Raw genomic sequence first — 17,056 nt, 5'->3', positions numbered from 1 at the left:
CTCGACCAACTAGAACTACCAAAGGCACCCTCCTTGTGCCCTCACTTAAAATAGCCCATCTCTCCTCTGCACGCGACCGTGCCCTCTCGATCGCGGGTCCCTCTCTCTGGAATACCCTGCCGCCCAACCTACGCCTGGAACCATGTGCGATCAAATTCAAAAAGAAATTAAAAACTTTCTTATTTAAACAAGCTTACCCAGAATAGACGGCCCACAAACATGTCAAATTATGCATCACCACATGGTGCTTCAGCGTTCCTCACATTGAGGACCCAGTTGTTTAGTTAACCTTTTGTTAATCTTTTCTTCTTAGCTGCCTCGTTACCCCTTTCTCCCAGTTTGCCTTTCCCTGTTATAATGTAACTTCCAAACTTTATTCGTTCTATGTAAACCGGTATGATGTCCACAACTAATACCGGTATATAAAAATGTTTAAATAAAATAAATATTCACGCACCGGGAGGCTTAGATTTGCGCTCTGGGTGCGCCGAAACTGTGCGTGTAAGCTGCAGAAGATGTGCATGCAGGCTGCTATGTGCACCTAGAGAGATGCATGTGCCGCTGTGCACACAGGCTTAATTTGTGCGCCCGGCACAGGCGCACGGTTCAGTTTTGCGGACAATATGGCGATCAAGGGGGGGAATGGCACAGACTACCACACAGGCAAGATGGTGCCCCCCCCCCCCGGAGGGTCTCCACGTGGGAGGACCCTCGTACCGGATCGGGGTCTAGCCTGGACGGGGCTGTTCAACCCGATAGGACAGACGCCAGAGGGGATCTGTGTGGCTATCTGAGCCTCGGAGACCAGAGACTTTAAGAAAAGTTTTCTACCTTACCTTTTCTCGGCGCTTCCCGGTCTCGTGCCGGGCAGTCTCTGGCTGCGGGGGGGGGGGGGGGGGGGGGGGGGGGGAGGGAAAATACTTTCACCGCCGCACTCTGTATTGCACCGCTGCCTCTTAGCCACTCCCGTTCCCTGGGGGCTAAGTCCACGCCAGGAACCGGCTACCTGACTGAGGCTTACCTCTGAGGGATCTCGGAAATCACCTCAGGCATTCTCAACTGGGGGAGGGACCCTTCGGTATCACTGCAGGAGAGCAGGGCTCGTCTTGTAGAGGTAAGATTTTTCTTCTTTGGTTGGAAGTTTCTTTTCTTTGGTTTGGATTTTCTAATGCTGTGCAAGCATGTGTAGAGTCCCAAACTGCTAAGGAGACTGAGAAATACTGAAGAGCAGAGCTTCCTGCACGGGTATATGTAGTGCTGATGTCAGATTGAAATCTGACTCCATCTCCCAACTATCAGGATTACACTATACCCATTTGTCCTGAGTCCATCTGCTACACGCTAGGAAACAGTGACTTATAAACATTAAGATGATCACTACCAGACCAATCAATGAAGAATCTGAAATAATCTGGTTCCAACTTCCGTAAATCTTGCTATGAGTGCATTGTCAGCTGTTCTGTGCATCCACCTGCATCATAGTACCCCCATCCATCAGACCTTTTAAGGATTCAGTGCTGCCTTGGATTCACAGCAAGTTTTGTGCTCACCAGCAGGATGTGGCGTGCAACTATTGTCCAACTCATCTTCCCGCTCATCCTGCAAGGATTCATCATTGATCGAGGCATCCTCACTGCTGCCCTCTAACCCGTTGCGCAAGGCACCACGCATGTTCAGTGTTACCATAGTATCATCCACATTGAGGTGCTTGTTTTCTGGAGTGTGCGGGATAGGTTTGGCGATAGGATTAGTGTAGAACATGACCACATCATTCTCCTCCTCTTCGTCCTGTTCATGGTTCTCCAAACTAGGAAGAGAAGACAAAACTCCATTAAAACCCTTCAGTATTCACATCTCAAAGCATAATGAGCGTTAACTGGTCTCAGTCACACACGTAAATACCTGTACAATGTGGCAGCAATGGCTGGCTAGTGTTCACCCTCATATACAGTTTCCCTTTTAGCCCTTAACCAATTTGGGATTTAACTGCTCCCCAAGAATATGAGAGGAAAGAAATGGAAAACAAAAACAGCATATCATCTCCTATCACTTTTTATAACAAAAGCTGAATGCTCAGCTCTAACTTTAGAGATCAGTCCTTGGACTGGTTCTTTCCAACATTTTTATGCGCGATATTGTGGAAGAATCATTGGGAAAGCCTTGTCTTTTTGCAGATACCAAAATCTGCAACAAGAGACAGCCAGGAAGGTGTGGAAAACACAGGAAAGAATCAGCAAAAGTTTGTGAAATGATCTAGGGACTGGAAGCTAAGATTTAATGCTCACAAATACACAATAATGCATTTAGGCTGCAGAAACTCAAGTACAATACTGGGAGTGAAATTCATCTAAGCACGAAAGGGGAAATTATTGCTAACACCCTGCAACATGGATCAACCGAGAACCAGCAGAACACAGGAATGAGCAATAAGTCTGAGCTACACAGAGTGAGACGACTTGATAAAGTGAGAGAGTAAATAGCAAGGAAGGTTGCACGCAAAGTAATTTCAACTATGTGCATTACACAGCTGAGGATGGCTTCCCAGGCCATAGTTTAGGTAGCATGCTAGGGATTATTAGGAAAAGAATGGAGAATAAAACGGAAGGTATCATAATGCCTGTATTGCAAAATGGTGAGACCACTCCTTGAGTACTGACTGCAATTCTGGTCACTGCATCTCAAAAAAGATCTAGCAGAATTAGAAAAGGTTCAAAGAAGGGCAACCAAAATGATAAAGAGGATGGAATGATTCCTCTATGAGAAAATGCTAAGCTCTTCAGCTTGGAGAAGAGACAGATGTCCATAAAATAATGGGTGGAGTGAAATGGGTAAAGGCAAATAGGAAAGAGTGGTTCTTACCTGCTAATTTTCATTCCTGAAGTACCATAGATCAGTCCAAACAAGTAGGTTTTGCATCCCTACCAGCAGACGGAGGCGAGAGAAAAAACTGAGGCATTGCTACATATCTGAGTGCCACCTGCAGTCCCTCAGTATTGACCTGTACCCCAGCCAAACTATACTAAAACTCAAACTTTCCCCCTTTAATCAGGGCAAACATCAAAACCAGGGTTGGAGCTCCCTGAACTGGAGCCCCACATCAACTCCAAGGAAAGCAAACAAACTCGGTCATTCTATAGGCTCTGAACATATACATACTGAAAATCTGATCCGGGTTTGTTAATGTAATCAGAATGGTCTTTTCTGGACTGAGCTGCACGTCACCCATTATTTTATAAACATCTGTCTCTTCTCCAAGCTGAAGAGCTTAGCATTTTCTCATAGAGGAATCATTCCATCCCCTTTATCGTTTTGGTTCACATTCTTTGTACCTTTTCTAATTCTGCTAGATCTTTTTTGAGATGCAGTAACCAGAATTGCAGTCAGTACTCAAGGTGTGGTCTCACCATTTTGTAAATAGAGGCATTTTGAACCAATTTTCCTTTCCTGTTCATAACCCAGATCAGTCCAGACAAGTGGAATGTATCAGAGCACCCCTATACACTGGGAGGGCATCCAAAAGACCCACTCGACTCACTCTCGCCGAACATCGGCTCACCTGGTGCTCGAACATCCAACCGGTAATGACAGGAGAAGTGTGTAGCAAAGACCACATTGCTGCCCTACAGATCTCCTGTGGCAACAACAGCTGAGACTAGGCCCAGGAAGCTGCCTGCACCTTGGTAGAATGCGCTCGCAGTCTCTCTAGAACCTTCCGACCCTTGCAAAGATAGGCCAAAAAAATAGCTTCCTTCAACCAATGAGCAATCAGGCCCTTAGAAGCCTTACTTCCCTTTTTCGCTTCCCCAACTAAGAAACAGATGATCCGACCGCCAAAAGCTGTTGGTGACCTTCAGATACCGCAACAGAACCTGGCGAACATCCAACAAATGCAGTTCTCTCACCTCTGGAGTTTCCAAAGAGATTCAGAAATGTGGAGAGCTCCACCATCTGGTTCAGGTGTAATGAAGGAGTGATCCTGGGTAGAAACGGGAGAACCATATGCAGAAATACCCAGTCGTCCATAATACTCAGAAACTGCTCCCTACAGGACAAAGCTTGTAACTCTGAAATCCATCTGGCTGAACAAGTCGCCACCAGAAAGACCCCTTTTTAGGGTGAAGTCCTTCAGCAACACCCTCCACAATGGCTCAAATGGCAACCCTCAGAGAACGTGAAAAACCAAGCTCAAACTCCACGCCAGACACATCCTGTGTACCGGTCACAAATGCTTGACCCCTTTTAAAAACCACACCTCTTAACTTTATGCGTTTATCCCAAGCGACTAAGCGGTCACTCGACCTCTGGCAGGCGTCCCCGCAGTGGCTCCATCTTTTTCAGACTCTTCCCTGCACATTCTCCACACGTGAATTGGTGAGCCTAACACGATGTTTCCTTTGGGAGGGCAAACGGCCCCGGATCTCCTGGCACACACTACGGCGGCTGCGAGACAGGGGCGGCCTGGGGTTGGCAGATTTGAAGCTCTACCACATGGCTTGCAGTCTCCGTCACGTTGCTGATTGGCTCCTGGACAGTTTTTTTTACATTTACGTGGGGCAAGCAACTATTGTCCCCGGACACCACTCTCCGTTATCTCCTGCATAGAGGACCGCGCTTAGTACCTGTGGTGCTAAAGAGGGGCTCGCTATATCTTCCCTTACTTCAGGCATGGCGCTATTTATGTAAGGCCCTCACGCTTGACAGTATGACCTCCCAGTTTCTCCCCATCTATGGCAACCCCGCCTTTGTACCAGGGATGGCCGGGCGCCCTTTCCCACAGGGGGCCGGGCGCGGGCTTAAATGTGTGGGACAACTCTTTGCTGAGAATGGAGAGGTCAAGCCTTTCCCTGACTTGTGCGCAGAATTTGGCCTTCCCGCGTCGCAGGTCTTTGCCTATTTTCAACTGCGCAGCTACGCCTGCACGCTCCGAACCCCCGACTGGACTAGTGCTCAGCGGGACTCTCTGTCCGATGTGCTAGACATGGACAACCCAGCCCCCCATTCTATATTATTACTACTACCAGCTCCTGATGCAGTTGAAACCCCACTTAAATTATATGGGGATTCTCCTGCACTGGCAAGGTGAGCTCCCCTTAGATATGACTCCGGCGCACTACGCCCTTACTTTTAAGCGTGTACCAACCCTGGTGTGCAGTCAGGACTTGCACGAAACGCAGTATAACTTCCTCTTGCAGTATTACTATTCCCAGCCCCGAGCACACCGTATGGGTCTTACCAAATATCCTCTGTCAGAAATGTGCACTTGCGCCCGGCACTTTGGGTCATAAATTCTGGGGCTGCCCCAAACTCCAGTCCTTTTGGCGGGCGGTGCGGGCCTACGTCTTTCAAGTGACCAACTAACAATTGCCGACCCAGGCGCATGCCCTTCTTTTTGACCCTTTGCGCAGGATAGCGCTGGGACAGAGACCTATGCGGCTGTGGATTCGGAAAAATCCTACTTTTAGCTAAAAATATCCATCCTCCTGACTTGGGTAGGCCCCAACCTGCCCACTTTGACACTTAGGAAGAACAAGGATCATCAGTTATGCCTGAATGAGAAGATGGCGGAACGTATCGACGGGGTGCGCTAATCTCACTAATTTCTTTCCACCTGGGATGCCTACATCCAATCACTGCCTCATAGGGCACGTAGTTTAATACTGAACGATATGTCCACTGGCCTTGTTTCTTAGTTTCCTTATTTTGTTGGCCTATGTAAATATGTTTGGTTTTCATAGGGCCTACGGGAGGGGGTGGGGGGGGGATGTTGGGGGGTACACGGCTTCATTGTGGGGGGTTGGAAAGGACCCTCCAGCCTCTCCACCTCTTCTGTGGTTCAAACTGGGCCTGTCCCAAAGAGGGGGGAAGGTAATGGGGGATGGGTGTTGGACACTTAAGCATATGCAGTTTCGTTTCTTTCTGTATAGTATTTTCTGGTTGCCGTGTTTGACCTGTACTATGCAAACGTGGTTGTTTCCAGTGAAAATTAATAAATATACTTAAACATAAAAACCACACCTCGTCCAGATGCACCGCCAAAAGTCTCCCTTGCATCCTAAAGCCACCACATGCACACGAAGGGAGATGTATGCTAGACCCATAGACAAGTCCTGCTGTAAAAAGTCCAGAATAGGAGGGATAGCCGCCCTCAACAGGTCCATGCCCTCTTCCACACTCCAGGCCTCAAAAACTCTACAACCAGACATATGCCATAGACGTGGATGGCCTGCTGCCCTGAAGTAAGGTGGCAACAGCCAGCTGTGAGTACCCCTTCAACGTCTCCTCTCAAAAGCCAAGCTGCGAGACATAAATGATCTGCTCAATCTGAGAAGATATGTCCTTGCTGCAGCAGCCCCAGCAGATGAGCTAATCTGAGGGGCCTATCTAGACGACATAAATCAGATCCGCAAACCACAGATGGTTTGGCCTCTCCGAGCCACCAACATGTCCCTTCCTGGATAGTTCTTTATGTGCCGTAATATGTGGCCTACTAACAGCCATGGAGGAGCTGTACAGCAGAATCCCTGTCGGCCACAGAAGAACCAGAGTGTCTATTCCCTCGGCTCTGGCCTCTTGCCAGCAACTGAAAAACTGTAGCTCCGTGATGCATCAGATCCAGCTGGGGACTACTCCAGTGGGATCAAATAAGGTCGAAGGTCTGTGCTGACAACTTCCATTCCCCTAGGTCCAACTGTTGCCCGAAACAGTCCCGCCTGCACATTATCCACGCTGGCCAAATGCAATGCCGCTATCCCCTCTAGATGCCGCTCTGCCCAGACAAAGTTCCTGGGCCTCCTGAGCCACTGCGCAGCTCTTCATCCTGGCCTGCCAACTAATACATGCCACCATTGTTGAATTGTCCGAGAATACTCACCACTCGCCCACGGAGCTGATGGAGGAAAAACAATGCCCTGCGAATCGCCCTTGTTTCCAAACAATTAATTGATCAACCGGGCCACTTCCACAGGTGACCATCCACCCCTGACAGATCACCCCCAACCACTCACTGAGTCTGGACTGAGTGGTGGTGACCACAGATGTCAGAGTCTCCAGGTATACACCTTCTCCAAACTGTGGCAAGATAGCCACAACCAGAGACTGGACCTGGATGCTCCCTGCAGTGGTAAAGGTCATTGATGCTCCTCAGACAACGGATTCCAACAGGACAACAGTGCCATCTGAAGAGGCTGCAGGTGGGCAAAGGCCCACGGCACCAAATCTAGCGTAGACACCACAGAGCCCAGAAACCTGCAAATAATCCCATACCGTGAGAACTGGTAGACACAGGAAACAGACTATTTGAGACTGGATCTTTGTCACCCTCTCTGGAATAAGAAAGGCTGCCAACCTAGGTATTGAAGCGTGCTCCCAAATATTCCATCAATTGGGCTGTTAGCCAAGCAACTGCAACATGTCCATTGCCCAGCACATGACCTGATGACATTCCCCTGCAAACTTCGCCTGGATGAGCCAGTCGCCCAGATAAGACAAGAATCTCCTCCTTTCTTGGGGCCACTGCCACCACCACCTTCGTGAATGTTCGTGGCACTGTTGCTAGCCCAAAGGGAAGGGCCCAAAATTGTAAATGCTCCCCAGCATCATGAATCGCAAAAACTTCTGGTGTTCCTCCCGGATGGCTATATGCAGATAGGCTTCAGCCAGATCCAAGGACACCAGACACTTTCCTCTATGGACCGCTGCAATTACCAAACACAGCAACTCTATCTGAAAACAAGGCACTCGCAGTGCCGTGGTGACTTTCTGGAGATCCAGAATGGACCGAAACTTGCCCTCCTTGGGAACCATGAAATAACTATAGAGTTCCTTCTTTGTCCACTTTCCAGTGACAGAACCAGTATAATCACATCCAGCCTTTGCAAGCAGTGCACTGTATCCCATAGCACCTCTCGTTTGGTTCACTGGACGAGAAAAAAAAAAAAAAGGCTATGCCTTGGAATTATCACCTCTAGAACCCACTGGTCTGACAAACTTGTTCCAATCGTTTTAGAACAGGGATAACCTCCCTCCTACCACTCCACTGAATAGTGGACCAGCCAGGCCATTGCGAGGCCTTCCCTCTTCTAGTCCCCTGACTGAAACTATCCCTGGAAATCTTGCGGGACCCCTGAAAGGAGTGCTGTCTTCCTGAAGTCTACTTCTGCCCTAATACCGTGGTACTCCTTCCAGATCGAAATCGCCTCATTCTTAAAATGGGACTGCAGTGGAAAGGTCTTCTTGACACTTTTCTTATCCTCCAAAAACTTATTTCCTTATGACTCCCCTAGATGCTTCATCAACTGCTCCAAGTCCTCTCTGATCAAGAGTTTCTCCTTGAAAGGACGATTATATAGCTGCAATTTAGACTACACATCCACTGACCAATTACATAGCCATAGGAGTTTCTGCGCCGCTACCATTGAGACCATAGTCCTGGCCGACATCCGGACCAAGTCATACAAGGCATCTGCCACACAAGTCACCCTAGCTTCCAACTGGGCCACCTATTTGGAGTCAACTGAGCTGGGCTCATTCTCCTGAGCCTTCTGCACCCAATGCAAACAGGCCCTCTGCCTCAGGCTACCACAGATTGCCGCCTGGAGACTCAAGGCTAAAACTTCAAATATCTTTTTCAACTGAATTTCCAGCTTGCGGTCTTGAACATCCTTTTAGCACAGCCAATCCCGCCACTGGGATAGTCTTCTTAGTGACTGCAGAGACTGCCACATCCACCTTTGCCACCAAGAATACAGTCTTCAGCGTTAGCAGGTGTAGGGACAGAGTGTGCAGTGGCCGAAATGAAGGCCCTACCAAGAAGTCCAATACTATGTTGAGGTTCCAAAGGGGGACCAGCCACTTTAAGGGCGGTCGGAGATGTTTAACTTCTTTTAGAAAACGGGCCAAGTCCAGATGGGTTGATAGGCAGGCTCCGTTCACCTCGCCTCTGAAAAAGGAGAGAGACACGCCACCTGGACCTTCAAGGAGTTGAGGGACAGTCCTTTCTTTAGGCCGTTCTGTACGAATTCCAGGATCATAGAGATCTTGGTTGTTCGAGGGAGCACCCCGCATTCCTCGCACCAGGTCTCAAGTACTCTCCAGATCCTCACATATGCTAGGGATGTCAAGAACTTCTGCGCGAGGAGCAAGGTGGCGATTATGGCCGCTGAATATCCATGCTTCATCAGTCGAGCCCTCTCAAGGGCCAGACCGTAAAACAAAACAGTCTGGTCCGAGTGAAGGATCAGACCTTGTTGGAGAAGATCCTTTTGTGGGGGGGAGGCATAGGGGGCTCTCCACCAGAATCCTCCACATATCTGCATACCACGGGGGTCTGGGCCAAATCTGTGGCAACCAGGATCGATCTTGCAAATGACCTTGCCAAGCAGAAGCCACAGAGGGAAGGCATACAGTAAGACCTCCTCTGGCCAGGTCTAAACCAGGATGTCAATCCCTTGGGAGCGCTGACCTCTTCTGCGACTGAAGCATCGGGGGACCTTCACATTGTGAGATGTGGCCAGCAGGTCGATGAATGGGAGGCCCTAGCGATTTACTAGGAACTGGATAGCTCTGGCCGACAGCGCCCATTCCCCTGGATCCAGACTCTCCCTGCTGAGAAAGTCTGCTCTGATGTTGTCTTTTCCCACAATGTGGGAGGCAGAGTTCCCTTATGGTTTTAATTCCACCCATTCCATAAGGGGATCTATTTCCAGAGACACTTGATGGCTTTTTAGTTCCTCCCCGGCAGTTGATGTAGGCTACCATTGTTGCATTGTCAGACATCACACGGACCGCCTGGCCTTGCAGTCTGTGCCTGAATTGCAGACATGCTAATCTGACACATCAGTTTCGAGGCTGTTTATGTTCTAGCGCCCCTGGATTGTCAATTCCTGACAGTGAGCTCCCCACTCTCTCAGGCTTGCGTCCGTCGTGAGGACTAGCAAGTTCGATGGGGTCAGGCTTACACCCTTGCTTAGATGAAATTTCTGTAGCCACCACTGGAGCCAAGCACAAACTTCCCTCGGTAGTTGGAGGCGAATCAAGTAGTCTTGAGACAGTGGGTTCCAACGTGACAGCAGGGAGCGTTGGAGTGGCCACATGTGCCCTCACCCAAGGTACTACCTTCAGTTGACACCATCAGGCAGAGGACCTGGAGATAGCTCCACACCCTGAGGTGCATTGGGTTTGTCAACTGACACACTTGAACATCAGTTTCCTTATCCTCGAGGGAGGGTGGAAGACTTTGTCCTGCTTGGTGTCAAACCGGACTCCCAGGTATTCTAAGGACTGGGAGGGCTTGAGGCTGCTCTTGTCCAAGTTCATGACCCAAGTTCCTGAAGCAGGGACCTAACCCTGCTGGTCACCTAAGAACATGCCATACTGGGTCAGACCAAGGATCCATCAAGCCCAGCATCCTGTTTCCAACAGTGGCCAATCCAGGCCATAAGAACCTGGCAAGTACCCAAAAACTAAGTCTATTCCATTACTGTTGCTAATAGCAGCAGTGGTTATTATCTAAGTCAAATTAATTAATAGCAGGTAATGGACTTCTCTCATCCAAGAACTTATCCAATCTCTTTTTAAACACAGCTATACTAACTGCACTAACCACATCTTCTGGCAACAAATTCCAGAGTTTAATTGTGCGTGGAGTGAAAAAGAACTTTCTCCGATTAGTTTTAAATGTGCCACATGCTAACTTCATGGAGTGCCCCCTAGTTTATTATCCGAAAGAGTGAAAAACCGATTCACATCTACCCGTTCTAGACCTCTCATGATTTTAAACACCTCTATCATATCCCCCCTCAGCTGTTTCTTCTCTAAGCTGAAAAGTCCTAACCTGGAGGCTCTCTTCTAATGACTTCGCCCGGGTTAAGCCAGTCATCTAAATAAGGGTGCACCAGGATCCCTTCTTTCCTCAGTGCCGTCGCCATGACCACCATAATTTTGGAGAATGTTCTGGGGGCGGTTGCCATGCCGAAGGACAACGCCTAGAACTGATAATGGCAGTCCAGTACTGCAAAGCATAGGAAATGCTGGTGGTCTTAACAGATTGGAATATGAAGGTAGGCCTCAGATAGGTCCAGGTAGGTTAAGAACTCTCCCGGTTGTATGTCCATTATAATGGAGCAAAGACTTTCCATGCAGAAGTGAATTATCCGCAGATAACTAATGCTCTTGAGGTCCAGGATGGGACGAAAGAAACCCTCCTTCTTGGGTACGATGAAATAGATGAAAAAACGTCCTGTATTTTCCTGGGATGTAAGTACCAGACTTATAGTCCTCAAACTGAGGAGCCTTAACATAGATTCCACTGCCAGCTTCTTGTGCTGGGAGTGGCAAGGTGACATCATTAACATGTCCCGAGGGATGCTACGAAATTCCAGAGCATATCCTTCTCATATGATATCCAGTACCCATTTGTCCGACATGATCTCGACCCACCTCTGACAGAAGAGGGACAGTCGACCCCCTATCTCCTCTTCCCATCAATGGGTTGGCAAAACTTCATTGGGAATTTCGGACCGAACCTGACCCTCTTTTAGGTTGTCTGCTCAGAAAGGACTGAGACCTCCCCGAGGACAGAGATGTCTGAAATGGCAAGTTTCTGTAGGGCCAAAAGCGCTAGGAGCCCTTGGTCCGACCCCTCAGAGGCGAGGGGTGCTGCGACCTCTTTTTCTTATCTTCTGGTAGCTGAGGCACTGGAGATTCACCTCATTACTGGCTAACTTTTCCAATTCGCTTCCAAATGGGGGGATCCCTTAAAGGGCATCTTTGTGAGGTTTGCCTTAGAGTTTGCATCATCTAACTTCATAGCCATAGTTGTCTTCTGGCCGCCACAGAGGCCACTCCTCTGGCCGAGGTACGAACTAGGTCAGAACTTGCATCCTGCTAGAAAGAAAGTGGTGGGCTCCATCACCTTTCTGGAATGTGTCTCTGAGCCATCTGCCTCTCAAGAGAAGCAGGAACGAGCGAGCCACCAGGGCACAACAGGAAGCAATCTGAAGTGCCATTGCTGTCGCATCAAAAGGCTTGCTTTAAGGATAGAATCCAACTGCCTATCATGTGCATCCTTCAAGGCTACTCCTCCCTCCATTGGGATTGTTCATTTCAAAATGGCACAGATCAGTGTATCCACTTTGGGAAAACTCAGGCGTTCTCTGGCCGTGGGGTCCAGAGGGTACAGGACCTCCAATGCCTGATCTCCTTTAAAGCTGGCTTCCAGGGCGTTCCATTATTCCAGGTCAATCCACTCCTGGATGGCTTCCAGATCAGAAAATAGCAAGAGGCTTTCCGAAGACACACCAGGATGGGGATTCTTCTTTGGTTCCGTCATAGGGTCCGTGCCAGGGACTCAGAGTTTTCAGGCTTTGGGAAACCAGGGCCAGCAAGTCATCTCTGTGAGAAAAAAAAAAAAAAGTGTAACATGGTTCAGTATGGTTCCAAGCTTGGTGGGATCGAGTCTGCATCCCCTTCATCATCCGTGGTGTCCGAGCCCCCACCAGGGATACCCTTGGTGAGACTAGGCATGTCTCGAGGCATGCTCATAGGGCTGGGAGAGCTGCCTGTGCCCGAACAAAGGCTTGAAGGCCTTGAAAAAATTCTACTTAAAGGGCTGCCTGGTCCATGCCTAGCCCAGGGAGAAGTGGGGTAGGTGCCGCAGAACTGCCCTCTTCCAAGGTGGACACAGCCCTGGGATTATTCAGATCCGGGGTGCTCCCGTATGGGAGGGACTGGGCTTGGAGAAGTTCTGGTCCAACCTTCCCTGGGCCTCCCTCACAGTGCTGACACAGGAGGTATTCCAGGTCAGACTCTGTAGCTCTAATATGGCACGCAGCACAGAGAGTGTCACTTGTGCTTCTTTGCTGACTGAGCCATAATAAGCTAACTTGTGCATTCAGCCAGCCAGCACCTGAATTGGGTGCTCAGAGATCAGATGTGCATAAGCACCCTTAAGTGCAAATGTATGCGTCTGGCTGTGCACAAGCGTACGTGTGTTAGGTACACAACAGGGCCAACCTGCACCGTGTGCACCAACAGTCTATGGGGGAAAATGGTGCCGCACAAAACCATGCGCAAGATTGTGCCACCCGGGCCTGTCACGTGGAGTGCCCACTGAGCCTGAAGCCGAGCCTAGCCCATCAGGGGCCGCTCAACTCACTCAGAAATCCCCTTCCCTTGCCCTAACAGGCTGGGGAACTTTGTCAGTACAGTGCGCCGAGCAAGGAGACTGGAGAAAAGATTTACCGAAGCCCTTCCTCGTCTCTGAATCAGAGGAGTTCTTTTATTTACCTGGGCTCAGGGCTTACTGGCTAAGTTCAGAGAGAGCTTTGGCCATCACCACCACGCTCTGCTTCCTGCACCCGCTACATTTCAGCTGCTTTGGCAGCGAAGTCCACACCAGGAACCGCCTACTGGACCAAGGCACACCTCTAAGGGATCTCGGAAATTGCCTCAGGAATTCTCAAACTGGGGGAGGGACCTTTAGGTATCACCACAGGAGAGCAGGACTCAAGCTTTCTCCAATTTAAAGGTAAATTTTCCTTCTTCTATTTAGTACTGCAATCCCATTACACCATCAATGCTGGTGCAGGGATAGCATGTCCACATCTGCTAGCAGATGGAGAGATATTGAATGGCTGAGGTCACTGCAGGGGCATATCTAAGGAGACATCAGCTTTGAAACCAGACTGTCTCCATCTGCTAGCAGGGGAGCACATAACCCATTGGTCCTGAGTCCATCTGGCTACATGCTAGGAAAAGACCAAACCAACCCATCCAGGCTGCCCACACTAATAAAGATGTACCCCTAGCTGCCAAACACAGGGTGTGACTGCTTGTAAGATATCACTCACTTTTCAAGACAGTTTTTCTTTTTTCTTAATTCTCCACTATCTTGAGCAAAGCAGCATACAAAATAAGAAAATTATTCCTTACCTGCTAATTTTCATTCCTGTAGGACCATGGATCAGTCCAGACCGTGGGCTGTTCCCCCCTTCCAGCAGATGGAGTCAGAGCAAAAACTGAGAAGGCGGTCCCTCATAACTGGTGTGCCCTCTGTAAACCTTCAGCAATAAGAATATCCAAGCAATAAGGAAAAACACCTTGGATGGATCAATACAAAATTGAATATCAACTGTAAACAAGTCTAAGCAAAAAACTTGCAACCTGAACTCTTAATCAGTCCCATAATTACACAGTCGAGCTGAAAGATTATCTCAAAGAACCCTCAACAATCCATAGGGTGGGCGTCTGGACTGATCCATGGTACTACAGGAATGAAAATTAGTAGGTAAGGAATAATTTTCTTTTCCCTGTACGTACCAGGATCAGTCCAGACTGTGGGATGTACCAAAGCTTCCCTAAGTAGGGTGGGCCACTGATAGCCCAGCTCGAATGACCTGAGCCCCAAAGGAGCCCACGATCAGTGGTTCAAGATTCAAGCGATAGTGACACGTGAATGCGTGTAACGACTTCCAGGTAGCCGCTCTGCAAATCTACTGCGGAGAGGCCTCTCGGCTTTCTGCCCAGGAGGATGCTTGAGCTTGGAGAGAACGAGCCTTTATACCGTCTGGTGGTGGACGCCCAGCGCCAACATACGCCATAGAAATTATATTTAGCCAGCGGGCAATGGTGGTTTTAGAAGCCTTGTTTCCCTTCTAGGGACCACTGCAGAGGACAAGAGGTGATCCGATAAACGGAAGTCATTGGTAGCCTCCAGATAACATTGCAGGAGGACCTTGCGAGACTGGAAGATTGGGCGTCCAAATGGCAGATGAAATTTAATGTGGACAAGTGCAAGGTGTTGCATATAGGGAAAAATAACACTTGCTGTAGTTACACGATATTAGGTTCCATATTAGGAGCTACCACCCAGGAAATAGATCTAGGCATCATAGTGGATAAGACATTGAAATCGTCTGCTCAGTGTGCTGCAGCAGTCAAAAAAGCAAACAGAATGTTAGGAATTATTAGAAAGGGAATGGTGAATAACATGGAAAATGTCATAATGCCTCTATATCGCTCCATGGTGAGACCGCACCTTGAATACTGTGTACAATTCTGGTCGCCGCATCTCAAAAAAGATATAGTTGCGATGGAGAAGGTAGAGAGAAGGGCAACCAATATTATAAAGGGGATGGAACAGCTCCCCTATGAGGAAAGGCTGAAGAGCTTAGGACTTTTCAGCTTGGAGAAGAGACGGCTGAGGGGGAATATGATAGAGGTCTTTAAAATAATGAGAGGTCTTGAACGAGTAGATGTGAATCGGTTATTCACACTTTCGGATAATAGAAGGACTAGGGAGCACTCCATGAAGTTAGCAAGTAGCACATTTAAAACTAATCAGAGAAAATTCTCATACTCAACGCACAATTAAGCTCTGGAATTTGTTGCCAGAGGATGTGGTTTGTGCAGTTGGTGTAGCTGGGTTCAAAAAAGGTTTGGATAAGTTCTTGGAGGAGAAGTCCATGAACTGCTGTTAATCAAGTTGACTTAGGGAATAGCCACTGCTATTAATTGCATCAGTAGCATGGTGTCTTCTTAGTGTTTGGGTAATTGCCAGGTTCTTGTGGCCTGGTTTGGCCTCTGTTGGAAACAGGATGCTGGGCTTGATGGACCCTTGGTCTGACCCAGCATGGCTATTTCTTATGTTCTTATGACTTCTGGTTGTTAACTGTACTAGCAGCCTGCCAGGCAGATCCAATTGCTAATTTCATTCTAGATCAATTGGGTAGCCCGTCATACAGAACAAAAGAAAATTATTACTTACCTGCTAATTTTCGTTCCTGTAGTACCATGGATCAGTCCAGACAGTGGGTTATGTCCCCAATCCAGCAGATGGAGTCAGCACAAGCTTTGAGGGGGCGTCACCATAAGTACTACTACCCCCTCTGCAGGAGTTCAGTATCGAGTATATCAAAGCCCGAGTAGAAACCCCCGAAGGATCAAGTTTGTGGAAACAGATAATTAAAACAATTGTAACCGCAACAAGTAACTGCAAACATCCTACCAACTTGTAGGGAGTTGTGAAAAACAGCAAAAAAGGAAAAGACTGTGAAGACACAGAACACTGCGAGCAAGAAGCAGCGCAGAGCTGAGCAGGATCAAGAACCCAGACGCGGTGGGCGTCTGGACTGATCCATGGTACTACAGGAACGAAAATTAGCAGGTAAGTAATAATTTTCTTTTCCCTGTACGTACCTGGATCAGTCCAGACAGTGGGATGTACCCAAGCTTCCCTAAATTGGGTGGGGTCCTGCGAGGCCTGCTCGGAGAACCTGCTCGCCAAAGTGTCCAGAGACCGAAGAGGCGAGGTGCAGACGATAGTGCCTCGAGAACGTGTGTAACGATTTCCAGGTGGCTGCCCTACAAATTTCCTGCGAGGATACCGAGCGAACCTCCGCCCAGGAAGCCGCCTGAGAACGTGTAGAATGCGCGACGATGCCGGGTGGGGGAGTCCGTCCCGCCCCAATGTAGGAAGCAGCAATGCCGGCCTTCAGCCATCTGGCAATGGTAGCCTTCGAGGCCTGAGACCCCTTCTTAGGACCGGCACAGAGTACAAAGAGATGGTCAGAGGTTCGGAACTCATTTGTAGCCTCCAGGTAGAGGCGCAGAGTGCGCTTGACATCCAAGAGACGGAGAGATTTCGGCTCTGAGGAGGAGAAGGACGGCAGCTCCACCGTCTGGTTCACATGGAATGCAGAAACCACCTTCGGAAGGAAGGAGGGAACGGTGCGAAGCGAAACTCCAGAGTCGGAAAAACGGAGATAAGGCTCTCTACACGACAGAGCCTGCAGCTCCGAGATGCGTCGAGCGGAACAGATGGCCACAAGAAAAACAGTCTTGAGAGTGAGATCCTTTATCGTTGCGCTGCGCAGCGGCTCGAACGGTGGTCCCGACAGGGAGCGAAGCACAAGGTTAAGACACCAGGAGGGACAAGGGTCCCGCAACGGAGGACGCATATGCTTGACGCCCTTGAGAAAATGAGCAATGTCAGGATGCTGTAGAAGAGAGCCCCCATCGCTCAACAGCGAACCAAGGGCGGCCACCTGAACCCGTAGTG

The 17,056-nt window shown here is 49.0% G+C and overlaps 1 protein-coding gene across 5 annotated transcripts in view; it reads right to left on the bottom strand.

Annotated features, from left to right (window-relative positions):
- Positions 1-17,056, bottom strand: part of NUP98 (nucleoporin 98) — a 435,464-nt gene that overhangs the window by 139,048 nt on the left and 279,360 nt on the right. For all 5 annotated transcript variants that reach the window (XM_029601961.1, XM_029601960.1, XM_029601962.1 and 2 more), the window contains one exon: positions 1,551-1,807. In XM_029601961.1, coding sequence (XP_029457821.1) covers positions 1,551-1,807 — 257 coding nt within the window. The remainder of the gene's footprint in view (positions 1-1,550; positions 1,808-17,056) is intronic.

The sequence above is a fragment of the Rhinatrema bivittatum genome, chromosome 5, assembly GCF_901001135.1.
Source record: "Rhinatrema bivittatum chromosome 5, aRhiBiv1.1, whole genome shotgun sequence".
NCBI classification, from domain to species: Eukaryota; Metazoa; Chordata; class Amphibia; order Gymnophiona; family Rhinatrematidae; genus Rhinatrema; species Rhinatrema bivittatum.
This window is presented reverse-complemented; position numbering and strand designations above follow the sequence as displayed.